This window comes from Balaenoptera acutorostrata, chromosome 7 (genome assembly GCF_949987535.1).
Source record: "Balaenoptera acutorostrata chromosome 7, mBalAcu1.1, whole genome shotgun sequence".
NCBI classification, from domain to species: domain Eukaryota; kingdom Metazoa; phylum Chordata; class Mammalia; order Artiodactyla; family Balaenopteridae; genus Balaenoptera; species Balaenoptera acutorostrata.
Window position 1 is genome coordinate 57,487,779 of NC_080070.1, and position 27,652 is coordinate 57,515,430.

At 38.1% G+C, this 27,652-nt stretch overlaps 2 protein-coding genes across 16 annotated transcripts in view; one reads left to right on the forward strand and one right to left on the reverse strand.

Moving 5' to 3' along the window:
• The window catches only part of AKAP9 (A-kinase anchoring protein 9), a 153,911-nt gene extending 145,814 nt beyond the window's left edge, over window positions 1-8,097 (forward strand). For 10 of the 14 annotated variants that reach the window (XM_057549558.1, XM_057549565.1, XM_057549571.1 and 7 more), the window contains 4 exons: window positions 782-867; window positions 5,546-5,696; window positions 6,252-6,391; window positions 7,552-8,097. In XM_057549558.1, the coding sequence (XP_057405541.1) occupies window positions 782-867; window positions 5,546-5,696; window positions 6,252-6,391; window positions 7,552-7,586 (412 nt within the window). In that variant the 3' untranslated portion in view covers window positions 7,587-8,097. Of the gene's footprint in view, window positions 1-781; window positions 868-5,545; window positions 5,697-6,251; window positions 6,989-7,551 lie in introns of those variants that run through there. The other 4 variants (XM_057549563.1, XM_057549567.1, XM_057549568.1 and 1 more) reach the window with 2 other exon arrangements.
• A 702-nt stretch (window positions 8,098-8,799) lies between these two features.
• LOC103016503 (lanosterol 14-alpha demethylase) lies at window positions 8,800-27,450 on the reverse strand. 2 transcript variants are annotated; one of them, XM_007195794.3, is made up of 10 exons: window positions 27,095-27,447; window positions 24,648-24,746; window positions 20,843-21,019; window positions 19,495-19,621; window positions 17,373-17,547; window positions 16,338-16,457; window positions 15,730-15,925; window positions 14,274-14,369; window positions 13,532-13,700; window positions 8,800-11,301 (listed from the first exon to the last, which is right to left on the reverse strand). In XM_007195794.3, exons 1-10 carry the CDS (start codon window positions 27,266-27,268, stop codon window positions 11,123-11,125), a joined length of 1,512 nt encoding a protein of 503 aa, XP_007195856.2. In that variant the 5' UTR covers window positions 27,269-27,447; the 3' UTR covers window positions 8,800-11,122. The 2 variants fall into 2 exon arrangements, with proteins under 2 accessions (XP_007195856.2, XP_057405562.1); XM_057549579.1 differs by lacking the exon at window positions 16,338-16,457 and having other exon boundaries at window positions 27,095-27,450.
• Between the last annotated feature and the right edge of the window lie 202 nt (window positions 27,451-27,652).

Genomic DNA, 27,652 nt, shown 5'->3' on the forward strand with positions numbered 1-27,652 from the left:
TGGGGCATACCAATATGCACATAATTTAGGAGACACTAAATGACAGATCACAGGAGTTAGCTATTAATTTCGACTTCAAGAATTCGGGAAGGCTCCATGAAAGCCAGCTGCCATTGAAGGACTTCACTTTTTCACCCTCTTTTTCTTGACCTCTTATATGTTTATTGTATTTTGACCCTCCTAAAACTGAGCCTTGAAAATAGTTGGATTAAGAAGTCAAACCTGGTGCTCCAGAAATCTCTTTGGGCTAGGACAGGGCAGGCAACAACTCGCTACAGCTGAGCTGTGACACAGCCTCCCCTGTTCCTTTTGAAGCCAGCACTGTTTTTCATCCCTGATTACATGGCCTCACTCCTTTTCCGTTTTCCCTGCTCTTTCTTACTGCCAATTTAAGGGTCTTTCTGTTCTCTTTCCATCTCATCTGCCCTTTAGTCTCCATTCTTTCTTCTTCTTTTCATTTCTTCTCACCCTTTCTTTGCCCATCCAATTAACCTTTTCTGCTTTTGCTCTTCGTCTCTTTATGTCCCATGTACCTCTAAAGCCAGAACCTGGTACTGGCAAAAGAAGAGACCTCTGGTGCCTCACGGGAAGCCCTGTTCTTCTGTTCCAGTCAATTTTGCCACAAACCAGGGGACATTTGCATAATCTTAGATTAGGCAGTCATGTGATTATATTGAAATTTGTTCTGCATTCATATTTAAACGTATTCTGTTGTAAGTGTATGTTTATACTCTTTACACTATAGATGTTCTGTGAAATTTTTTCTTGGGATCTTTTTTAGAATGAAATTTTTGGTCCGACGGTGGCATCGAGTCACAAGTTCTGGTTCCATCAATATTAACAGGGATGGCTTTGGACTGAATCCAGGTGAAGTCAAAATAGAATTTTTTCTTCTGTTGATGATGCTCTAAAATTACTGCATGTGTAATACCTTCCAAATAATGTGTTCTGGGACCTGTGTTCTCCAAAGACAAAGCCCTTATAACTAACAAAGCTGGGGACCTTGCTGTTCTAAAGAGTAGTAAGAGCTGATTTTTATGGAGCACTTAGTTCACACTAGGCCCTGCTTTTTTCCGTGTATTCTCATAAGCCTATGATGTAAGTACAGTTACTATTCTTTTTACTTTACAGACGAAAAACTGAGGCATGGAAAGCATTTATCATTTGTCCCAAATTACCCAGTAGGAAGTGGTAGAGTCAGCATCGAACCCTGACAGTCTGGCTCCAGAGCCCACTCTTCACAACTGCATTTAAGGCTCTCGTTCAAGATAGGATTGCTGTTACTCTAGTATATGAAAGTTTTGATTTGAAATTTTCATAATTTAGCAATATTCAAACAGGTTTCTGTTTACCAATAGGTGATGTAACAGTTAAAATTCCTTCTCTCTACACTGAAACGTTAGGGCTTCAACATTTCAGGCAAAAAGGATGAGGTCAAAAGCTGGGAAGCACACAGAATTACAGACACACAGCATATCTGATATGTATAGTAAACCACCTTTATATGTTTTACACAGAGAAAGAGGAAAATATATGTGGTACTCTAAGCAGAGTGTTTTTGAAATACGCATCCTTATACCGAAACAGCTGAAATTTGCACCATAATTAATTCTGTGTTGTAAGTTAGCATATTTTGGTTTCAAGTTTTTTCCAGTAAAAGCCAATATAATAGAGTGATAAAAGGACTTGGCTGAGCAGAAGGAAAGAAATCATAAAGATTAGGTCAGAAATAAATGAAAAAGAAATGAAGGAAACAATAGCAATAATCAATGAAACTAAAAGCTGGTTCTTTGAGAAGATAAACAAAATTGATAAACCATTAGCCAGACTCATCAAGAGAAAAAGGGAGAAGACTCAAATCAATAGAATTAGAAATGAAAAAGGAGAAGTAACCACTGACACTGCAGAAATACAAAAGATCTTGAGAGATTACTACAAGCAACTCTATGCCAATAAAATGGACAACCTGGAAGAAATGGACAGATTCTTAGAAATGCACAAACTGCCGAGACTGAACCAGGAAGAAATAGAAAATATGAACAGACCAATCACAAGCACTGAAATTGAAACTGTGATTAAAAACCTTCCAACAAACAAAAGCCCAGGACCAGATGGCTTCACAGGCGAATTCTATCAAACATTTAGAGAAGAGCTAACACCTATCCTTCTCAGACTCTTCCAAGATATTGCAGAGGGAGGAACACTCCCCAACTCATTCTACGAGGCCACCATCACCCTGATACCAAAACCAGACAAAGATGTCACAAAGAAAGAAAACTACAGGCCAATATCACTGATGAACATAGATGCAAAAATCCTCAACAAAATACTAGCAAACAGAATCCAACAGCACATTAAAAGGATCATACACCATGATCAAGTGGGGTTTATCCCAGGAATGCAAGGATTCTTCAATATACGCAAATCAATCAATGTGATACACCATATTAACAAATTGAAGGAGAAAAACCATATGATCGTCTCAATAGATGCAGAGAAAGCTTTCGACAAAATTCAACACCCATTTATGATAAAAGCCCTGCAGAAAGTAGGCATAGAGGGAACTTTCCTCAACATAATAAAGGCCATATATGACAAACCCACAGCCAACATTGTCCTCAATGGTGAAAAACTGAAACCATTTCCACTAAGATCAGGAACAAGACCAGGTTGCCCACTCTCACCACTATTATTCAACATAGTTTTGGAAGTGTTAGCCACAGCAATCAGAGAAGACAAAGAAATAAAAGGAATCCAAATCGGAAAAGAAGAAGTAAAGCTGTCACTATTTGCAGATGACATGATACTATACATAGAGAATCCTAAAGATGCTACCAGAAAACTCCTAGAGCTAATCAATGAATTTGGTAAAGTAGCAGGATACAAAATTAATGCACAGAAATCTCTTGCATTTCTATACACTAATGACGAAAAATCTGAAAGTGAAATTAAGAAAACACTCCCGTTTACCATTGCAACAAAAAGAATAAAATATCTAGGAATAAACCTACCTAAGGAGACAAAAGACCTGTATGCAGAAAATTATAAGACACTGATGAAAGAAATTAAAGAAGATACAAATAGATGGAGAGATATACCATGTTCCTGGATTGGAAGAATCAACATTGTGAAAATGACTCTACTACCCAAAGCAATCTACAGATTCAATGCAATCCCTATCAAACTACCACTGGCATTTTTCACAGAACTAGAACAAAAAATTTCACAATTTGTATGGAAACACAAAAGACCCCGGGGCTTCCCTGGTGGCGCAGTGGTTGAGAATCTGCCTGCCAATGCAGGGGACATGGGTTCGAGCCCCGGTCTGGGAAGATCCCACATGCCGCGGAGCAACTGGGCCCGTGAGCCACAATTACTGAGCCTGCGCGTCTGGAGCCTGTGCTCCGCAACAAGAGAGGCCAAGACAGTGAGAGGCCCGCGCACCGCGATGAAGAGTGGTCCCCACTCGCCGCAACTGGAGAAAGCCCTCGCACAGAAACGAAGACTCAACACAGTCATAAATAAATAAATAAAAGAACGTGAATTTCTTTAAAAAAAAAAAAGGACCCCAAATAGCCAAAGCAATCTTGAGAACGAAAAATGGAGCTGGGGGAATCAGGCTCCCTGACTTCAGACTATATTACAAAGCTTCAGTAATCAAGACAGTTTGGTACTGGCACAAAAACAGAAATATAGATCAATGGAACAGGATAGAAAGCCAAGAGATAAACCCACACACATATGGTCACCTTATCTTTGATAAAGGAGGCAAGCATATACAGTGGAGGAAAGACAGCCTCTTCAATAAGTGGTGCTGGGAAAATTGGACAGGTACATGTAAAAGTATGAAATTAGAACACTCCCTGACACCATGCACAAAAATAAACTCAAAATGGATTAAAGACCTAAGTGTAAGGGCAGACACTATCAAACTCTTAGAGGAAAACATAGGCAGAACACTCTATGACATACATCACAGCAAGATTCTTTTTGACCCAGCTCCCAGAGAAATGGAAATAAGAACACAAATAAACAAATGGGACCTAATGAAACTTAAAAGCTTTTGCACAGCAAAGGAAACCATAAACAAGACCAAAAGACAACCCTCAGAATGGGAGAAAATATTTGCAAATGAAGCAACTGACAAAGGATTAATCTCCAAGATTTACAAGCAGCTCATGCAGTTCAATAACAAAAAAACGAACAACCCAATCCAAAAATGGGCAGAAGACCTAAATAGACATTTCTCCAAAGAAGATATACAGATGGCCTACAGACACATGAAAGAATGCTCAACATCATTAATCATTAGAGAAATGCAAATCAAAACTACAATGAGATATCATCTCACACCGGTCAGAATGGCCATCATCCAAAAATCTAGAAACAATAAATGCTGGAGAGGGTGTGGAGGAAAGGGAACACTCTTGCACTGTTGGTGGGAATGTAAATTGATACAGCCACTATGGAAAACAGTATGGAGGTTCCTTAAAAAACTACAAATAGAACTACCATACGACCCAGCAATCCCACTACTGGGCATATACCCTGAGAAAACCATAGGTCAAAAAGAGTCATGTACCAAAATGTTCATTGCAGCTCTATTTACAATAGCCAGGACATGGAAGCAACCTAAATGTCCATCGACAGATGAATGGATAAAGAAGATGTGGCACATATATACAATGGAATATTACTCAGCCATAAAAAGAAATGAAATGGAGGTATTTGTAATGAGGTGGATGGAGTTAGAATCTGTCATACAGAGTGAAGTAAATCAGAAAGAGAAAAACAAATACAGTATGCTAACACATATATACGGAATCTAAGGAGAAAAAAAAAAGGCCATGAAGAACCTAGTGGCAAGACGGGAATAAAGACACAGACCTACTAGAGAATGGACTTGAGGATATGGGGAGGGGGTGGGGTGAGATGTGACAGGGTAAGAGAGTGTCATGGACATATATACACTACCAAATGTAAAATAGATAGCTAGTGGGAAGCAGCCGCATAGCACAGGGAGATCAGCTCAGTGCTTTGTGACCACCTAGAGGGGTGGGATGGGGAGGGTGGGAGGGAGGGAGATGCAAGAGGGAAGAGAAATGGGAACATATTGTATAACTGATTCACTTTGTTATAAAGCAGAAGCTAACACACCATTGTAAGGCAATTATACTTCAATAAAGATGTTTAAAAAAAAAAAAAAGGACTTGGCTGTATTCATCTAATATTTTTTATCCACATTGCCTTTTCTGTCAAACCACACACAGACCCCTCACTTCACCTCTAGTTAAAACTAAGAAGCGGTCTTTAAAAAAATCAAATAGTTTATTTTCTTAGAGGTATAGTTCCAGATTATCGGAAATACTGATATCCAAAGGTAAATAAAACAAGCTGTACTGTTGTTTCTCTCTTGTAGCAAGAATAATTGAAAGTGACTATAAATAGGAGATAGTGGTGTAGTACAGTATATAGTAAGTCTTTTGAACCCTTATCTATTTTGTAGAAATTTTTCAAGGGCTTGGTATTTTTTTTCTTTACAAAGGTACATTTTGGATTACTTTAGGTGCCGAAAAGACTGACCCATTTTATCATTCTTCTGGTGGGCTGGAGCTATATGGAGAACCAAGACATAGTACGTATCGCTCAAGATCAGATCTGGACTATCCAAGGTCTCCTTTACCATTTCAAAATAGGTAAGAATTTGATGAAATCTGTACTAATACTTAACAGAGAATGAAGGACAGTGTTAGGGCTTTGACTTCTTTGCATTGAAATAGCTAAATGTGTCTTTAGTTATGTATTATTTACATAATCTAAAGCTCAGAATCAAAAACAGTTTTTGAATTTGTAACTGGTTTCCAAGGGTATAGGAAACAGAGCTGATCAAGTGTTATTTAGTATATATGCTGCGGCTAGACATTGAGAAAGGTATTAACTAAAATTGAGAGTCTGGAATTATGAAAACACGTCTAAAGTTTGCAGGACAAGATGCATTTATACATATGTAGCCTTTATTGATGGCCTCTGCAATAGGCAGTGTACTGGACATTCTTTTGATGACTTAGTAGCTGCTTTGAATTTATCAAAGAGTTTTTTCCTTTACACATGACTCAGACTCAGTAGTATGGGGGATATAGATTGAGCAGTGTACAAGTCGTCTACCTTTTGAGGGTAGGATGGTGGTAGGCTGAGTTACTTGTATTGTTTCTGGATAATTGGGATTCATGTTCGTATTTTTAATCTCATAGGTACCCAGGTCCTCCAGCTGATTTAAATCCTGGTTCCTTAGCATGTTCTCAGCTTCAGAATTATGATCCTGACAGAGCCCTGACAGATTATATCACTCGGCTAGAGGCACTGCAGAGACGACTTGGAACTGTACAGTCAGGTACCCTCAGGTTAACCAAGTATTGGCAGCACCATAGTGCTTGATAGACCCAGAACGCTTTCTCTTTCTGAAATTCCTTGACCTTCCTCATTAGGATAATCAAATCTTACAGTTCAGTGCCTGAGTTACCAGGCTAGACTTTAGGAATTTAAGACAAAACATGATTTATCACCCTGGATCCCATTCTCAGCCCCCAAAAATTCCTGCTTGTCCCGTTGAAAAGATTGATTAGGTGAAATGCACGACGAGCACCAATGTGCAAAGTACTCTGAAGCTTACACAGTCTGCTAGAGAACTTGTTCCTAAGTAATACATCGTGAGGCATGCAAATAAGGGATAGCGAGATGAGAGGAGGACGCACGTACTTTAAGCACTTACTGCAGCCATTATCTCTACTAGGACCTTGTACTCTTACATATGATCCAAGGAACCCATCCCATTCAGAAGACTGTAAGAATGACGTTTTATTTTTCTCTGCTCAGAAACACACGCAAAAAAATTTATTAGTAGAAGTGGATTCCCTTCCTTGTTTATTGTGAGAAAACCCTCTTTTCCTGTCTCTCTTCAGTTCACTCCTGATTCAAAGGTTTTGAATCATTTTAATTTAATGAGCTGTAAGTCTATATATATATATATATATATATATATATATATATATATATATATATATATGTTACTATTATTAGAGACCCTTTTTTCCTACTATTCCCACAAAATAGATAGGACTAATAACCAGTTATTTAAGTTAGTAGTTTATCTCTTCATACAAGAAATCACCTAATCCAAGAAACTTGTAGTTGTAGGAAACTTTTATTATCGTAGCTGGGCTTTGTTGGTTTGAGCATCTAAATTTTACAAGACCCAGATTTTGAAGACCAAAAGATATTTCAAGAGGTATAGAACATTCAACCTGCAGGGCACTTTACAGAGAATCTTAACATTAATCTCACTTAGCATGCCATGCAGCCAGCCACAGTGACTTTTAAATATGTATTAAAAATCCCTTTTAAAAAATCAGTTCAGGTCTGAATAAGACTTTTTTAGATGAAAAACAAAGCATTTTTAAAAAAATGATGGGTAATAATCTTCTGCCCATCATGAACCAGTCTAAGTCACAATCTAATTTGAAATCATTGAACTATCCTGTTCCTGTCTTATAGGTTCAACTCAGTTTCATGCTGGCATGAGAAGATAATCCTTTGAAACATCATGAATCGAAGTGATTTTAAACAAATTCCCTTTTGTAAATCAGTGGTTCTTTTGTGCTTTTGTATTGTGGGTATTCAATGGGACCAATCCAAACACAGCTTATGATTGTATACAAATCCCTTGCCAGCACATGAAAACAAACTGGAATTTGTATATATAAGCATTGTGTATGTATTCATGCACAATAATCATTAAATTACATGTATATTTGTGGAATGCTAATTTAAATGATTAAATTATAAACGTCGTGTATTTATCAAATGGGTGAAAAGATTAAACTTTTGGCATTATGTTACTGTTGAATGTGTAGCTTGAGGTGTCCTGCACTTTTCTTATAAGGCTACTGAAGTTATATGTTTCTGCCTAATATATTTGCTACTGGTGATGAAGACAGATAATATCACTTGTAGAGACTTATTTTTGTATAATGGTAGAAGTTTTGAATTTTATGGGATATTTTGTCAAGTACTGAAATAAAAATGACTTCACCATTTTAACTACACTGTATTTGAACCTTCTTCATTTTTAACGAGCCATAGTTCTTGGTGCATGTCTTAGTACGTTCGGGCTGCTATAACAAAATACCATAGCCTGGGTGGCTTGTAAAAACAATAGAAATTTATTTCTATTCTATTTATTTCTAGTTCTGGAGGCTAGCAAGTCCAGGATCAAAGCGCCGGCAAATTTGATGTCTGGTGAGAGCCCATTTCCTGATTTTGTAGACTGCCGTCTTCTCACTGTGTCCTCACGTGGCAGAGGGGCAAGGGGGCTTTCCAAGGTCTCTTTTATAAGGGCACTAATCCCATTTGTGAGAGCTCCACCACCATGACCTAATCACCTCCCAAAGGCCCCACTTACAAATACCAACAAATTGGGGATTAGGTTTCAACATACAAATCTGGGGAGACACAGACATTCAGCCTACGGTAGTATGTATCACCTTATTATATATCTCAAATATGTAGCATTTAGAGATTCAGAAAGTTGTCCTAATTTTAGAATTAGCTACTATTGGGATTTTTCTTTCCCTACATTGAGGAAGTTTTTCCATGTGCCTTTTTTATCGACTTTAAGTCTACATATAGTGTTTTTTAGAAGCCAAATGGGTATTTTCATGATTAATCCATATTTGCCCTTTTATATTTAAGGTTACTTGTATCCAAAGGTGTGTCCTCACAAAGCCATGTCCACTAAGATAATACAGAATCTTAAATTTTATTAACCACAATGCAGCAGAATTAAGCAGTATTCCTGCTGTCCAATCCAAATTCAGAGTGAGATGCTTTCACAGAGATAATATAGATCTCAATGTTATTTCTTAACTAGAGTCCTACTGATAACACGGCCATCACTAAAATAGCAAGAAGAGTAGTATTTGATACTTATTTCCAGAGGGTTTTATTTACCATTAGATATTCTATGATTTACACCAACACAAACAGGCAATCTACACTCTTGGAAATTTCAAATTACCTAAATTTTCCATATTAGCAGCTGGGTTCCAATAAGGAGTTCTAGAAGTTACAAATGTATTCTAAAACAGTTAGTTGAAGAGGGGAGGTTGTGGGTAAAACCTTTTTTAGCTAAACAAACATAGCTTTCCATTCAAGGCAATTCTACTCTTAAGAGAGAATGGAAAAGAGAGCAGATAAACAAGTGCTCTGATCAATCTTATTTCACTCGCATCATCATTTGACCATCACCGTCCTTATGACATTAGGCCTCTGCAGTCAAACTTGTTAATGCTTCTCAATAATTGGTCTGTGGTTAAAAACTAAATCTTTTTAAGTCTTAAAACTATTCACTAAACATGGACCAGCCTTACCAGAGTTTTAACTTTTTTTTGTGCCATGAACCTCTCTAGCAATCTTGTGAAACTATGGATCCCTTCTCAGAATAATGCTTTTAAAGACATAAAATATATAGGATTGCAAAGGAAACCAACTATATAGAAATAGTCAAACTTCTTTAAAAATTTTTTGTGATGAGTAAAGAAATAAGATCTAGCAGATCTAATAACTATAATACCATAATGTCAAAGTAGTGATGAAAGTTAAAGATATTTCAAGAGATCTGCAACATCTATAACGGGATATGAAAAGTATCTGTGATTTCTGTTTGCAAAATCATGAGTACTGCTAATACTAGTATGGTTTGTTGACTAAATTCATAAGTAAAGAAAATATTAAATTACAGTTTGAAATAAGTACAAATAAAGATGGAACTTTTTTCCCATCCAAGTTCCTAGATTCCTAAATTATACTCATTGAACCACACACTTTACAATTTGTGAATGCAGACTATACTCTCAAAGATAATTTTAATGTGAAAAACTCAACAACACAGATTTTAGCTTCACAAGTAGAGTTTAACATGAGTCCTCCAGCCTTTTAAACAGAACTGTAATATACATAAGGGAAAGTATGTTTACCCCATCTAGTAATAACAAAGTACGTGGTCAAATTACAGGTATCATATAGTTACGTCTCCAGTTACAATTTGAGTTGATTCTTGAACACAGGCTTCACAGAATTTGACCAGTGATACACTCCCAAGACCCCTGCTTCGTATTACCCTTATCTTAAAGCCACATTCCCCAATCTCAGATTTTCTATTTAAAAAGAAAAAAATAAAAAGCTTGTTAACCTAAACTAACAGAACTAGTAACAAACATCCCTAATTAGATTCTGGAGAGGAAGCAGGAACCACCTTGAGCCAAAGAACAAAATTTATCCCTCAAGGACTTTATTTTGGACTTCCACACAGATGCAACTATGTGGAACCAGATACAAATTTATCAAACAGATAAATATGTAATATTTAGTAATTAGATCAAGTTACACAAGCAGTCTTTCATATTAATTATTTTTTAGGAAAAACAATTAGTCATTGTCATAGATCTCAATTTCCTACAGACAGTACTTCCAGTTATTTCAAATATATTTTCCTACAATATAGCTCCATCATTGCTAAATATTATCATACCAAAACAATAGGATTCTCTTTTATCCAAGGCTTTATAGGTGAGTTTATTCCCTACCCACCCATCCTCACACATACATACATTGCCTAACAAATGAATAATCTAAGGCTTCCAAGTATTTCACTGGGCTTTTATACTTGCAGATCTATTACAAGAGTTGAATACTCTGAACTTACTTGCCAAGAGCTATGTATGCTCTTAAAATTAATACCTGGAAATTGTGTTACTTAGAATCTGCCAATTATCAAAGATCCCCCCCAAACTAATGAGCCTGATTTCCTTAAAGGAAAGGAAACCAACTATATAGAAATTTATAGTTTTCCTTTATCCATCATAAAACTATTAGGAAATTTCTGAAATGCCATGGGATTTGATGGAACCATTCAGTTAAAATATAAAAACCGTAAGTTAAGCTGGCTGTCTTTTAAAATTACACACTCAAAAAAAAGTACACTGGGAGTTGTTTCATGAACTTCATTCTCTTCAATGCTTTTGCAGTTTACACTGATGTTTCACATTTTAGTTCCTTGCTGTCTTTTTCATTTTGATCTTCGTTTGTATCGGATAACTGGGTTTTCAGGGGTGTGAATCATTGTTGTATAATTTACAGTGGGAAAATATCCATCAGTGAGATCAAATTCATATAAACGAAGCATAGTGGACCAAATTGTCTTGATTTGAACATAAGCAAAATTCTCCCCAATACAACGATGACGCCCTGTAAAAGAAAACGTTTCGATAACAGTCGGTTGAAATTCTTTCTCACGTCTTTGAGCCTGGAGTGATAAAATTTGTTTATACAGTTAAGGTGAACAGCAGATATACAGATATTATAGTAAAAAGATGACATATTCTTGTCACAAGAATGTAAATAACTAATAAAAATCCCAAGAGATTTTTAATGTCTGTTATTAGGGGAAACAGCATATGGGTAATTACACAATCATTTTTCCAATTGTTTTTTTGAAACCTAACATCTATCTAGGTTAAAAATAAGTAAGGTTTGAAACATACAATGATAATCTAGTTTGGAAATATTCTAGAATATTCTTAACTTCTGTCCCAAGAGAGCCATAGTCAAAAGTTAATATGAACCTTCCAATCAAAACTTTAAATGCCATTACAAATGATAATGGAAGAAAAAGAAATTTAATAAACTGAAAATAGCAACACATCAAAATTTAAAAGGTCATATCATATACGTGTAAAAACTGACAAGCTGATTATAAAATGAATACAGAAATGCAAAGGACTGGGATATCCAAAGCGATCCTTAATGAGACGAACCAAGTTGGAGGATTTAAACTGACTTCAAATCTGACTTCAATACTAAGGTTATGGCAACTGTGATAATGTGGTTTGCAATAAGAAATCGTATTTAGTCTTCCATCTTGGCACAGAGCTCCTCAAACCTGTGGAATTTCTTAAGTGAAAAGAGCAATAAAGGTCAAAGAGGAAAAGAGCCTTTTGTTATTCATAACAAGCCCCTTTCAACCACACTTGAGTTTGCTAATGAGGTGACTAGACTGCCAGGGGAACCAACCATGTGATTAGAGGGTTGGAACTTTCAGCAATACCCCCCCAACTTCCAGAAGAGAGAGGGTCTGGAGGTTGAATTAATCACCAATGACCAGTGATTTAATCAATCGTGCCCTATGTAATGAAGCCTCCACAAAATCCCTACAGAAGTACAGGGAAGGGACAGGACAGGGGACAGTGTTCAGAGAGCTTCGAGGATAGTAAACATGTGGAGGTGCTGGGAGGGTGGCATACCCACAGAGGGCTTGGCAGCTGTGTACCCCTTCCTTCTACTTTGCTCTATGCTTCTCTTCAATCACGCTATTCCTGAGTTGTATACTTTTATAGTAAACCAGTAATCTAGTAAATAAACTTTTCTAAGTTCTGTAAGCCATTCTAACAAATTATGGAACCCCAAGGAGGGGATCTAGAGAACCTCGAATTTATAGCCAGTTGGTCAGAAAAACAGATGACAACCTGGACTTACAATTGGCATCTAAAGTGGTGAGGGACAGTCTTTTGGGACTGAGCTGTTAACCAATGGGGTCTGCACTAACCCCAAATAAAAGCCAGATAATTGTCAGTTTAGAAATGGGGCAGAATTTGGGCTGGAGAACTATTGCCCCTTCCAACTACTTGAACAATCTATGACTCTTTTATTGATATTTATATCATATACCGTTATTGAATTTCTTTACTAAATAGTTATTAAGATCTGAAGTTCCCAAAGGACTTTATACTTTCATTTTTGTATGGAAAAGGTGTGACCAATGACAAAAATGTCATGTCACTTAAATGATCACTTTGGAAAAACAAATAATTCATAGAATATAGTTTAATCTGTACAAAGTACCAATGAATGGAGAAATTATTGGAGGAACGAGTCTGCCTGTGTTATTTTAGGATCTTAATTGAAATGCAGAGGTTTGCATACCTATGCACAACCTGTCCAAATTTAAAGACCATCTTATCATCAGGATATATAGGCAGAGAACCAGAAAGTTCACTAACAATCCAGAAAAGCTTCCGTGCCATTGCTCTTTTCTGAAATGCTGATTGTCTCATCATACTTAGCCTGAAATAATTGCCCAAATGGTGTGCTAACTCCAATGGTTCTTTAAAACAGAATTCACAAAGAGCTTTAAACGCTATGATAAGGGAAAACAGGGTGGACTATAAAGATCGGAACTGATAAAACTAGATGGGTTAGAAGGTGATACAACATTATAAGGATTCACAGAACTATTTCCTTTAGTACAAATGAAATACTTTTTCCAACCTGAAAAGATTACACTCCTACAGATGTTTGCAGGAATGTCCCTATGAGGAAAGGGAAAGATATTTGTAAATAAAAATCACATGGATTATTCTGACAGGCACAAATATGTTGTCAGAACAAACATTTCAAGTGTCAAATGTAATCATCTTACCAGCTCCAAATGGCACATAAGCAAACTTCTCTCCTGATGCTGGATTGTCCTGTAAGTAGCGATCAGGATTAAAGTCCAGACGTTCTACCCATGAGTCTTTAAGTCTTTGGTTGACAGTGGGAGAAACACACACCTGATGTCCTGGAGGAATGGTATACCCTGCCACAGTCTACAAATGAAAGCAACACATTTCACTAGATAATTTAAAAATATTCTAACAAATAATCAGACCATTGTGTAATAAAGCATTAATATACATGAAATATACATATATTTTTAAACTGGCTACATGATAGGCCAGTTAAAAATTATTTTAACTCAAGATGATTTCCACATAACACACATTGGGCTGGAAGTATATACACAAATTTTAAAAAGTGATAATGCCTTGGGCGTAGGGGTGGGATTTCAAGGAACCTTTCACAATCCAATTTACACACTTCCACACTGTTACAATTTTTTACAACAATACATATGTTATTTTAAAAACCAAGAAAAAAATATACTTCCATTTAAAAAAACCCTAATTGTTAAATTAAAATGTAGGGAGAACAGATGAGCATGTATACTGTCTGCAATGATGTAAAAACATTTATACATTTAAAATATGTAAAACTGAAAATTATGTAGAAGTGATTATTCTACTTTTTTAATTTAAAAGATTCTCTTTGATATTATGATATTTCTTTTTTATAAATAACAGTTGGGGGCACAGAGGAAAAGATCTAGCCAGGAGACTCACCTGAGGAGTTTTGGCCATTCTCATCATGGTCATTATAGGAGGTCGAAGTCTTAATGTTTCTTTTATGCAGCGATCAAGAAAATTTAGATCCTTGAGCTAAAAAGAGAAAAAATTTCCCGAGTTTTCCAAATATTTAACATACTTCAACAGGATACAAACAAGTTCAGGGTAACTGGGAATATCTTGTTTTATTACTGTCCCTGGTCAGTAAAGAAAAAGAAGGCAAGATAACAGATCACTCTGAAGAATGGCATGGTAAGGACCTTCAAAAATTCACTCATCTAAAAAATGAAAACATTAGCAAAAATCATCAATGTCAGCTTTTTCGAAACCTATACACAAATGTTTAGAGCAGTGTTATTCACAGTAGCAAGAGGGTGGAAACAACCCAAATGTCGATCAACTGATGAAGAGATAAATAAATGTGGTACAGCCATACGATGGAATATTACTTGGCAATAAAACAGACTGAAGTACTGATACATGCTACAACATGGATTAACCTTGAAAACATGCTAAGTGAAAGAAGCCAGTCACAAAAGACCACATATTGTATGATTCCATTCATATGAAATGTCCAGAATAGGCAAATCCATAGAGACAAAAAGTAGATTAGTGGTTGCCAGGGGCAGGGGAAATGAAGCTGACTGCTAATGGGTACCGGCTCTCTTTTGGAAGTGATGTAAATGCTCTAAAATGAAATTGTGATGATGGTTTCACAATTCTGAATATACTTTAAAAACCAGTGAATTGTATACTTTAAGTGGGTAGATTTTACAGTATGTGAACTATGTATCAATTAAGCTATCATTTTAAAAGTTACTAAAATCAGAAATGAAAGGAGACATCACTATTGACCTAATAGAAATAAAAAGGATGCTAAGAGAATACTTTAACAATTGTATGCCAACAAATTAGGCAACTTAGATGAAATAGACAAATTCCTAGAAAGACACAAACTGCCAAAACTGACTTAAAAAGAAACAGAACATATGAATAGACCTGTAACAAGTGAAGACATTGAACTGGTAATCAAAAAACTTTCCACAAAGAAAGCACAGAGATAGATGGCTTCACTGGTGAATTCTACCAGACATGTAAGAAAGAAATAACACCAATCCTTCACAAAGTCTTCCAAAAAGTAAAAGAGGAGGGAATGCTTCCAAACTCATTCTCTGAGACCAGTAATACTGATACCAAAACCCGTCAAAGACATAACAATAAAACTACAGACCACTATCCTTTATGAATATAGATGCAAAAATCCTCAAAAGAATACTAGTAAACTGGATCCAACATTAGGACATTTCAGGGAAGGCTATGGGGAATTTTCTAAAAATAAAGAATCTAATCAATTTAATCTCTAGTATATAGAAAATCCCAAATTGTCCCCTTTAAAAATTAGCCACACATACTCGGTGTCAGAGGCAGCAATGAAACTGAAAATCCAACAAACCTGGTCATAAGTTAAGGGAGGCAGATTCTCTCCACAGACTGTTTTCTGTTCTAAGTAACATTTTTCTTGAAGTGTTTTGTCTCTGGCCAAAAAGAAGCCCATCCAGGCGCTGGTAGTTGAGGATGTATGCTGCCCTGCCAAGAGCAGTCCAATAAGCATGCCTGCTACTTCATCATCTGTCAAAGGATGCCCATCCCTAAAGAATGGACCACATACACAAATTTAACATTTGACAGACACATTTCATGTCTCAACCTCTATATAAAGGGTCAAAATGAATTAATTTTTCTCTTGCATTTGCCCATCACAAGTCAGAATTTTTTTTTTTTTCCTTTAGGGAAAAGAGACAGACCAATAGAAAATATGATACTGGTTACAAAAGACTTCATTGAGGCTTACTAGCAAACTTTTCACCACGCACAGTACTGGGATTCCAGTAAGGCACAGGATCCCAGTAATTTATGTCTCATCCATTTAAAAAGTTCAAAAGTCATAGCTACTAATTTTGCCAGCATTATTACTTTTTAAATGTACATATTATTTAACTATGTTTTAATGTGTAAAAACTTTCCTGCTTCAGTTTAATATGTGATCTGAAGCGCTCTTACTTGTAAGTAGAATCTAGTAAAGTTTGGAGAATGTCATCAATTTTTTCTCCTGATTCTCTGCGTTTCTGGATTGCCTTATAGAAAATATTCTTGATCTCTCGATGAGCTCTGTCCCTGCGTCTGTAATTCAAACATGAAAATGACTTTAAAAAATAAGGTAATACTTTCAGGCATCAAACTGAGAAAACTCAGAACCAAGAGAAAAAAAAGAAGCCATGAAAATCTTATATTGTTAGGCATTTCTAAGGTCCTTAAGGGCAGGAAATGTGTTTTAACATACATATCCCTGATTCTTTACACACTACCTGTGTTCTAACTGAAGGTCTAAAATAAGACTCAAATGATTATTCCTTTATAACCATTTTCCAGTTTAAGAGAAAGCAGAATACTCTTTTACATTAACATGAAATTCCAATTTTTAACCAAATTAGTTCTTGAAGCAGACAGAGTCACTCTGGTTCTTCTACAGGATTTAGCATTAGAATAAATCCCCATTTTTCACCTGAACAGAAATGAATCAACAAAGGCACAGAGAGACTACTAATATGCAAGACACTAAGCTACACATCAGGTCCTATGAGCAATGTTTCGCTGCATCATAGATGATCCCTACTCGTAAGGAGATAACAGAGCTGTCAAGGAGACAAAGAGAAAATTAAAGAAAGGTACTAATACTTCAAATCAAACTTCACAATATACTACAAATTAGTCAAATACTTTCAAACAAGTGCTTAGAAGGGCTGTATCACTTTTAGGTAGAGTTGAGAAACCCTCCTGAGTACAAGGAATATGTGAGATAAGTAGGTTTTAAAATATTGGAACAGATAGACAACAAATTACCTTTCTAATTAACTGAAACTTACCTTAAATAAGCTCACTGTGTAAAGAAATATCGAATGCTTACAGAAGAATGCAGGCTCATAATCTCCCCCAATTTGTTGGTTTTATATTTAATTTTTATCTTTGTTAATACAAAGCAAACCAACACTACAGTAATTAAAGTGAAATGACCAAGTATCATTTCTTTATCCATACCTGAAACTAGGCAAAGGGAGCCAGCCTGGCAAGAGCCAGGCTGCGTGGCTAAAACCTCCATCCAAATCTGCATACAGTTGTGCCACCTTCTCATTGAGTTGACTTCTGATTTCCTTTCCATGTAAACAATGGCTAGCTGTTAAAATTATGAGCTCAGAAAGAGCTTCAAACAAATCTAGAGGGAAAAAGATCATTCCCATTACTTTTGCCAAAAAATTCTTTTGAAATGTTGTTTTCTTAGAGATATAAAAGTACTGTGAAGGAAATGAGAATAAAAACTTAACTCAGGAACCAACAAGATCCTATTCTTACCATCAAAAAAAGCCTATAAATATGTGGCTACAACAAAGAGAGGCAAGAAACCAAATGATGGGAGGCACCCCACCTCTTTGGACAGCCAAAATAGATGCCACAAAGGTATCTAAAACCTCACTCATACTCATGAGCCCTTCATCTTGAAAAGAAAAAGTGAAGATAAAAATGAATGTGGTTATCTGAGTTCCAGATCACCGTATAATAAAGGCAGTAAAAAGGTTATTTAGTGCATATGGGGACAATAATAAGGTGCTTTCCAAGGAATAGCAGTCCAAAGACTGAAGAATGGATTATTCCCCAGGTCAAAAGTGGGAAAAAAACTGAAAAGTGGGAACTCAAAGGTCAGAAAACAACTGAAGTCTTGACCATACATAAAAGAAAACTGTAACCACCAACTTGTATATCCAAACATTAGAGACAGATGCATCAGGCAAGCACATCTGGGTGACACTTTAAAAGTCATAACAATTACCCAATCAATATCCTGTTCTTTAATTCCATGTTCACCAAACGAACTTCCAGTTATCATTTGGCTTTCCAATTAGATTGCCAAAAAAGAGAAGTTCAGCAAATATTCTGGGGTTCTTGGTGCCATAACTACATCTCACTTGTATTTATTCAGTTGGCGTTCTAGTTCATGCATCGGCTTCTTGTAGAATAGGAAGTATGTCCCATGAACTTCAGGTATATTAAATAAAACCAGGTTCTGGACCTTTTATAGAAGCTGAAGACCAGACCCAGAATGTGGTGACCTACACAGAGGTCTTACTGCCCTGTAGGCAGATGTTGCTTCCTGCTGTGAGTATGACAATTGTCTCTGAAGGCGACACTTACTTCAGTCCAATATAAAAACTGGATTCAGAGAATCCAAAGAATTCTAAGTTACATTCAATATACTCCCTATATAATGTGAGGAAGCATACATTTTTTTAAAGATTTTTATTGGGAACAGCTAAAATCACACTTTTGGTGGTACAGTAAGCTTATGTATTTAAATTTACTTTTTTCTTGGAATAAGTCATTCCCATACAATATGAGAAAAATAATGTAATACATATATAATTAAGTCATTTAGACTTCTACTTGCCCATTGGGAGTTCAAAATTTTTTATTTTATTTATTATCTTAAAATGACCTTGAATGTAAGTTTTACATTCAGTTTATTTCAAAATTCAATTATGAATCATTTTTATATTATTCACATAAATGAGCTAAATAATACACACATTAATTAACCCATTTTAAGGTTTTGCTAAATGAGCAGCAATACAGTAAGTCCCCTACATACGAACAACTTCTGTTCCGAGGGTGTATTCGTTAGTCCAATTTGTTCGTAAGTCCAACAAAATTAGCCTAGGTACCCAACTAACACAATCCGCTATATAGTACTGTACTGTAATAGGTTTATAATACTTTTAACACAAAGTATACATAAAAAACAAACACAAAAAATAAAGAAAACATTTTTAATCTTACAGTACAGTACCTTGAAAAGTATAGTAGTACAGTACAACAGCTGGTATACGGAGCACAATCGCATCTTTGAAAGTTCGCAACTTGAAGGTTCGTATGTAGGGGACTCACTGTAATCACTTCCTCTCGGGTCTTTTAACTCCACGGTAATCATACCATGTTCATTTCATTAAATCTAAGATGGTTTTACATATGGTGTAGTTTGCTTTTTACACACACACACACACACACACACACACACACACACACATACACACACACACACTCTTAAGATTTCTAGTCACAGAAAAGTAGACATATTAGGACAAATGCAAAACCAAAACATTTTACTTACTTTTTTCTCCACTTTCTCCCCAACTTTGAAAGTACTCCTTTGTTTCTTTTTCAATTATAGAAACATGCTGTCTAAAGTGGGCTATGTTAAGACCACTTTTTAACATTTTCTTCTGTTCCAAGAAAACCTTTAAAATATTAAGGGTATATAAGAATTAAAACACAATTTTGTTTTATCATAAGATTCATTTGGGTTATTATAACTCTTTAACACTCAAAGAAAACAATCTTCTGAAGAATTGAAAATAAAAATAATTTTCTTAACTACACACCAGATATGGGAAATTTAAAGCATCTATGCATATATCTGAAGTAACACGTAGAAGACACTTGCTACGCAGGCCCAAGACAAATGATAAATTAGGAATCCCACTTCCTGCCTTCCTTTCTATACATACACGCTTTCCCCACTCCTGACTCCACGGCTCACTAGTCCTATTCTGTTATATTCTAGTCTTCCAACCCAACCCAGATGCCAACACAATCTCCCAAAAGTCCATTATGCTTTGCTAATATTTTTATCCTCCTTCACATACTCTCCCATCTATTCCCAAATACCACTCCTCACTTACGCTACCTTTCAAAAGTTTAATTAGAATGTAATACAGTCAGAATAAATTCACACTAAGACAAAGAATGGTTTTAGCCCTTTGGGGCAGTTCTATTTTAAGAATCTGATTACCTGTGCGGAAAATGAAGAGATACATCCAACCAGAGAGATTGCCCAAGGCTCTTGCTTTTGGTCTTGAGGAGAGCTATTCATTCGCCCACACTTCCTCAATCCCCAGAAGCAACACTCAATGCCAATTCTTACCTGCTATACTAGGGTATTGGGTAATGCATGGTACGTTCACAGCCAGAGCCCACACCAAGTAATTGGGCTAATTATCTGATTTGCATTTTACATCAAATTGCAGCACTTTAATATTTGACTCTGGGGGAGGAAAGAAATCACACAAACTTCTAAAGCCAACAATCTCTAGCTCAAAAGAGCTCTTATGCTAAAATTTCAGGTGGGAGTAGGAAGGTAGGAGGCCCTCCTGATGAAATAATGGGATTTTTCTTCTTACTTGCTCAAATCAAATCCTAATACGCTAAGTTCTCATTGATTCTATTTCTTTGTACAGGAAGCCCTTTAAAATTGCTAAGTCCATGCCAGCAACTATAAGACAAAATACCCATTCTTCGTCAGCTACCCATGGTTTTCCTTCTTTTAACTGTCTCATGATTCTTCAGATTTTCGAGTCAAAGCATAAATTGCTTCTCTACTTTAGATATATAATTTACACTACTAGCTATAAATGTTATAGTATAGATTTGTCTTTCTTCAAGATAACAGTGTCACCTACTGGATTAGGCACATCATAGGCAACTCCCTTCCCAAACACAGGTGTTGTCAGACGACTGTAGACATCTTCTGCATTCAAGTCTTCATTTTTACTATTAAAAAGCAGTGCAGCAGCATCACTCCCCAGAAGGTAGGTAAACGTCTTGCCCACCATGGTAAAACTAAATACAGGTCCATACTAAAGTGAGAAAAGTACCCATAGTGATGTTACCAAAAAATCCACAGTCTCAAATAACAAAATAATACATTGCTGAAAATTAAAACATTCATAAGCCTTAATACAATTCTTCCCCCAGTCTTTGTCCAAATTATATTCATTCAGTTGCAAATAAAATATAAATAAAACTTTCTACTCTGCTTTTTTCACTATTTATGTTGAAAATATTTTCTGTCTTTTACACAGACATCGTATGTTAACTGTTCTTTCACTATTGTTGATCTGTCCATTTTTTACTTACTATAGATAATTATATAATATCTCTAAGAATATAGATTTTTTTCCCTTTGGTTAAAGATAAATTTACAGGAGTAGCCAAAGGATATGACCTTTCCTACAGTACTTGCTATATGAAGACACCAGAAGTTTATTTAGTTATCAGTGTTACCACTATCTCACCAACACTGAATGATTTCATTTTTAATTTTTTGTTAATCAAGTTATGTGTTAAATGCTTCGCTTTGCAGTTTTCTGATTACTATTGCAGACTGTAGGCACTGGGGATACAATCATGAACAAAAATACTGTCTGTGACTCATGAAACTTAGTCTATTGAAAAAGATACAACTTGATCAAATAATCACATTAACAAATGTAAAACTGCAAATGTGAGAAGTACTACACAACAGAAAGCAACTCTGCGATGAGAGAATGATCAAAGGAAGACTAAAAAGAGAAAAAGACACCTGAGCTGAGACCTGAAGGATGGTAGCAGTTAGCCTGATGGCTGAGCATGCACAAAGGTCCTAAAGGTGAGAGAAAGAGAGGGAAAGGATGAGATGAGGGCAGAGTCTGGTAGGGCCGAGACCATACAGAGCCTCGTAAGCCATATTCAGGAAGTTTTATCCTTGCAAGCAATGAAATGTGATGGAAGATTTTAAACTGCATGGGAAAGAGACTAATCTGTGCATATTTTACAAGAAAGATGCCTCTGGCTCCTGTATGGAGAGGAGAGAGGGACAGGAGCTAAAGGAAAGCCAGAGGACCAGTGAGCCTATTACAGGAACCTGATGATGAATACCTGGGACAAGGTAATGGAGGAGCAGTGGAGATCAGAAGCAGATGGATACAGAATTATTTTGAAGAGAGAATCTGCAGACTTGGCAATGGATTGATGGATGAAGAAGTATCAAGAATGACTCCTAGGCCTCTGGTACATTGCAAAACTGGGAGAACAATGGTGAGAGAAGCAAATAGGACAACCAGGATTGGAGAGAGAAAGATCAAGGGTCAGACTTTAAAAATGCTGGATTTCAGGTGCCTTTGGTCAACTAAGAAAGAATCATGTGGAAGTTGGATATCCAGGTCTGAAGATCAGAGAAGAGACCTGAACCAGAGACATTAATTTGGGTGTTATCTATATCTGGCTAATAACTGAAGCTGCAGGTAGAGACAAGATCATCTAGGAAAGAATAAAGGCCAAGGACCAAACCTCAGTGAACCCCAACAGTAAATGGCCAGGCATGAGCCCACAAATGAGTTAGAGAAGAAGTAGTCATAGAAGTAGAAGAAAAAATGAGAGAAGCCACATTTAAGGAGGGAGTGGTCATCCCTGACAAATAGAGCTGAGAAGTCAAGTTCATTGGATTAGGACATGGAGCTCATTAGTGAAGGGGCTAAAAGACAGACTAGAGTGGACTAAAAAGTAAGTAAGTAGGACGTGTGGAAATAGGGACTAAGTACAGACAACTCGCTGCAGGGGGAGGGACATGAGAGGAGACTGAGTGGCTAAGAGAAGCTTTGGTCTTTTTAAATGGGTGACCTTTGAGAACTTTCCAGAGAAAATGGGAAAGATCTAGTTGAGAGAGAAGTCAACTATAGAGAGAAGAAATAATAGAAGAAGGTTCCTGTGACAAAAGAGGGATGGAGAGTTTAATCTCCCATAGAAGGCAAAATAGTGTAATAAAATCAAGGTGACAGCATATAGTGGGCTAGAGCACAAGATTCTGGAGCCAGACTGCCTAGGTTCAAATCCCAGCTCCTCCACATATTAGCTGTGACCTTGGTCCTACAGTCAGACAAATTAACATTGCTGTGCTTCCGTTTCCCTCACCTATAAAATGGGAATAATAATAATAATGCCTACTTCACAGAACTGTTGTCAAGATTAAGTATATATATTTTTGCTATATGTACCAAATATATACATATATATATATATCTCATGTCATCATATATTATATATACATAAAAGAAAACAGTGCATTGGCCATCGTAAATATAATGCAAGTGGTTTCTATTATTATTATTAGTATCAACATCATCATTAAAAGCACAGACTTGGATATCAGACCATGTATTAATCCTGGCTTGGTCACTAGCTAGCAGTGAGCCCAAGAACAAATTAAATAACCGGTTTCTCAGTTTTGTCATCTATAAAATGGATATACCTGAAAGTATTTTTGTGGAGCTTCAGTGAGATAATATATATAAAGCACTAAGTACTACACAAAGTTAAGTGTTTTAGAATTATTAATGTAATAGGAAGAAAAGAGAATACTATTTTATATATATATTTCTATAAGTAGATTTGTATGTTTGAAATTGGGAACATGAGGGAGTTCCCACTGGATGGTTTTTAATCTCTCTTTACAGAGGAGACAAAGTCATCTGCTTTAATAGAGAGAGGTAGGAAGATTTAGAAGTTTCAAAAAGTGAAGGTTTGAATAGTCATTGTGCTGAGTGGGAAAGTAAGCCAACCACAGAAAGATAACAGGACTGCTGAGCAGTGTTCAAAGTTCATTCAAGGTAGGCAATCACAAAATGAGAAGGACCTAATCTGGTACAAGGAAGGAAAAATGACTATTAGGCTCCCTCCAAGGTTGGATTTTTACCAGGTAAAGCACAACGAACAGCCAGGGGCAAGGAAATTTACGGTACTGGCGAGAGTGTAACTGAAATGATAAACCATGGCCCCAAAGTGCAAAAAGAAGGAACATAAAGAAGGCTGCTGGAGCAGGAGAAAGTAAGTGGAACAGTGGACTGGACCATCTAATGAGGTCAAAGAATGGTTATAACGGAAGGAGTTGGACAGGCTAACCAGGAGAAGTAGTTGTGGTCTGAGAATAGGGTGTCTAAATTAATACTGTGGAGGTAAAACAGGTAAGAGTGACAACAAGTCCAAAGCGGCACTGTGGAGCAAGTGGCGGAACTGGTACGAGAAAGCTCATCGCGGAGGAGAGGGGCAAAGGTCTGAGGGGCCACAGTGCTGTGTGGGTCACCCAAGTGGAAGTGAAGTCACAGAAGACATGTAGAGCAGGTTAGAAAATTCCACAGACGCACGGTTAAGAAAAAGAAGGGTCAATCAGTATCAATTTTAACTATGATCAGTGAATACAAAATTGAGGCCAGTGGTTTTTAAACCATAGTTGCCAGAACTAGATTTCCTCAGAGATCATCCCAGGACATGGAAGAACATAAAAGGGTCTCCAAGGCCCCTCCAGCTCTTAAACCAGAGCAGCTCCAATTTTATCAGTTTCCTATACTGGGAATAAGCATAAGATTACACGTTTTTTTTTAATGTTCTGCCGTTTAAAAGAAAATTGGAAAAGCACTCATTTCTTTTCCTGTAATGATTTGGAAGACTTACCTTCTCGTATGCATTTTCTAGGAATTCAACTGGACTTTTCCCAAATGCTATAGCATGTCCAAGGAATGGAACTGGAGAGAAAATGTAGGGTGGACTTTTCTACAAGAGAAAACAAAACAAAAAAAACCTTCCAGTTTACATTTCCTATTACAAAACATTGTTTAGTTTCATGACTAAAAAAAAAAAAGAAACTTGTCCTTAATATTAAAAAGTTACCAAAAGATGGGGCTTCCCTGGTGGCGCAGTGGTTGAGAGTCTGCCTGCCGATGCAGGGGACACGGGTTCGAGCCCTGGTCTGGGAGGATCCCACATGCCACGGAGCAACTGGGCCCGTGAGCTACAATTACTGAGCCTGCGCGTCTGGGCCCGTGAGATACAATTACTGAGCCTGCGCGTCTGGAGCCTGTGCTCCGCATGCAACAAGAGAGGCCGCGATAGTGAGAGGCCCGCGCACCGCGATGAAGAGTGGTCCCCGCTTGCCACAACTGGGGAAGGCCCTCGCACAGAAACGAAGACCCAACACAGCCATAAATAATTAAATAATTAAAAAAAAAAAAGTTACCAAAAGATGAAGCACCAAAAGTAACTTAACAACAAACAAACTGCAAATACCTTAGGAGAATAGCCATAGTAAAAAGAACAGAAACTCAAAACCTAGTATAAGATAAACGACTAGACAAACACCAAGGCATTGCAATTATAAATGCTGAACACTTTCTTAGAATCTGCCCACTATTATTAGTGGCTCTAGGCAACTATCCTGATCATTAGTAGAAAAACCCAGAAAAGTCAAACTATGGTTTCTTCACCACTTATTTCTACTACCACTCACAATTTTAGTCCCAAAATCTTGACTAAAGAAGGTAGGGAAAAAGACAAAGTAACGTGAGGGAAAGAAGAGAAATGTTTAAGAAGCTACACTGATCAGTAAACAGAACACATTTCATGCTTCTCTCAACAAATGATCTAGATCCATTGATTCCACACAGAGAGTAGATCAGTTCTAGCAGGAACATTTTAGCACACACTATAAAAGGTACTTCAGATGCCCCAAAATGAGACCTGCAGATTACAACATCAAGCCTCCTGGAAATCAAACATGGAATGATAAAAAAGGATAATACTCCTCATATCTTTTGTGGTCTCAAATAGTAAGGAGCTCTACAAACTCACTCTTTGGACAATAGTAGCAACAATCTTAAAACGCTAAAGTTACCTTTGTCTTTCCAAAGACAAATACCACGTCCTCAAAAATACCACGTCCTCAAAAATACCACATGTAGGAAAAAAAAAACCACTGCCTCATGCCTGTTATGGTTCAAACAAAAATAATTTTTAAAACTACTTGGTCAATAGTTTGTATATTCCATTGTCAGTAAAAGGGTCGTTTTAAAAGCTACTTGGGGGCTTCCCTAGTGGCACAGTGGTTAAAAATCTGCCTGCCAATGCAGGGGACACGGGTTCGAGCCCTGGTCTGGGAAGATCCCACATGCTGCGGAGCAACTAAGCCCGTGAGCCACAACTACTGAGCCTGCGCATCTGGAGCCTGTGCTCCGCAACGGGAGAGGCCACGATAGTGAGAGGCCCGCGCACCGCGATGAAGAGTGGCCCCCGCTCGCCGCAACTGGAGAAAGCCCTCGCACAGAAACAAAGACCCAACACAGCCAAAAATAAATATAAATAAAGAAAAAGACTGTAGAATAAATGTACCTTTAAAAAAAAAAAGCTACTTGGTTTGTCTGGCTAAGGATGCCTTCATCAAATATATTAGGGAAGCACGAAGCTAGTGGTCAGTAAAGCCACTAAGTTAGAGGATCTGGTATTTTATTAGCATCATAGGAAGGTCCCTACAACACTCCAGTTAACTCTCACTCTACCAAACTGAACGTATCTCCTTTCATACTGATGTAAATCGCCATTAGGGGTAATGACACAGCCCACAGGTCACTTAACCACACAAGGGTAGCCACCAGGATGACGGCCAGCAGGGCCGAAGCTGCCAAAACCATCACCACCAGGGCCCCCACCAGGCCCGAAACACCCCCTGCGGCGGCCAGCACGGCCAACCGGACGCTCAGCGCCACAGCGGGCCACAGCCACCGGATTCGGCCGTGGCCATTAGGGCCACCAATGCCTTGGCCAACACTGCCAGCACTACGACCACAATCGAGGCAAGCACGACCCCAGCCAGGACCAGACACGCGGCCACCACCAGAAACGCGACCGACATCGGGGTGCCCAGCAGCAAGCCCAGCAAGGTCAAGGCAGTCGCGACCACCAGCGCCACCAGCATCAGTGCCGCTGCCACCCTCCCCCACCCCACCCCACCCCCCAGCGCGCCCGCCGCCACTGCCCAGCCCAGCACCACCGCGGTCCCAGCCCCCCGCTAGCCCTTCGGTCGACCTAGTCGCAGCGTCCCCCTCCAGAACCCCTGGGGGTGCACGTACCGCCCCAGCCGGCAGTGTGGCCAGGTGGCTGACGGCGAGGCGGAGCAGGTAGACCAGGCTGAGCGTGAAGGCGCAGGCAATGAGTAGCATGGATAGGAGGTTGCCGCCTGTTACTTGCTCCATAGCCTGCCCCAGCACCGACCTGCCCGCTTGCAGTAAGCCCAGCATCACCATCCCGGCCGCCACCCCCACGTCAGTTCACCGGAGACGCTGGAGGCCAAGGTCGCCCCGGCTCCTCCGAATCGACGGAGGGAGAAAAGCCGGCACAGGCGTCGGGCGACGGCCCCGGCCCGCAAGTCCCCTACTAAATCCAGCCGCACCCCCCTACTCCCGGCTCCCTCGCGCACCACCCTGTACGTCACAGAACGGGGCGGGGCCTGGATCTGGCCGCGCCCCTTAAAAAGGACCTCCACAACGCCGAGGTCTCCTTAAGCCAGGAGAGAAGACCTGAAGAAGAAGGCGGCACCTAAGGCACGGGTGGTACAGAGACAGAAGAGTACGTGGGCTTAAAAGGCGGTCACCCTCTAAGAATCGCGGGCCACCGGAGCATGTGTGTCC

What these genes read in the sequence shown, in the direction of transcription:
- LOC103016503 (XM_007195794.3), bottom strand. Translation starts at nt 27,268, where the DNA reads ATGGTGATGCTGGGCTTACTGCAAGCGGGCAGGTCGGTGCTGGGGCAG. An exon ending in CCTATGATGTGCCTAATCCA is followed by an intron (nt 19,622 to 20,842) that starts GTAGGTGACACT and finishes AATATTTTAAAG; the next exon opens with GTTTTCTTGGAACAGAAGAA. An exon ending in CTCCCTTTGCCTAGTTTCAG is followed by an intron (nt 16,458 to 17,372) that starts GTATGGATAAAG and finishes TTTGAATTACAG; the next exon opens with ACGCAGGGACAGAGCTCATC.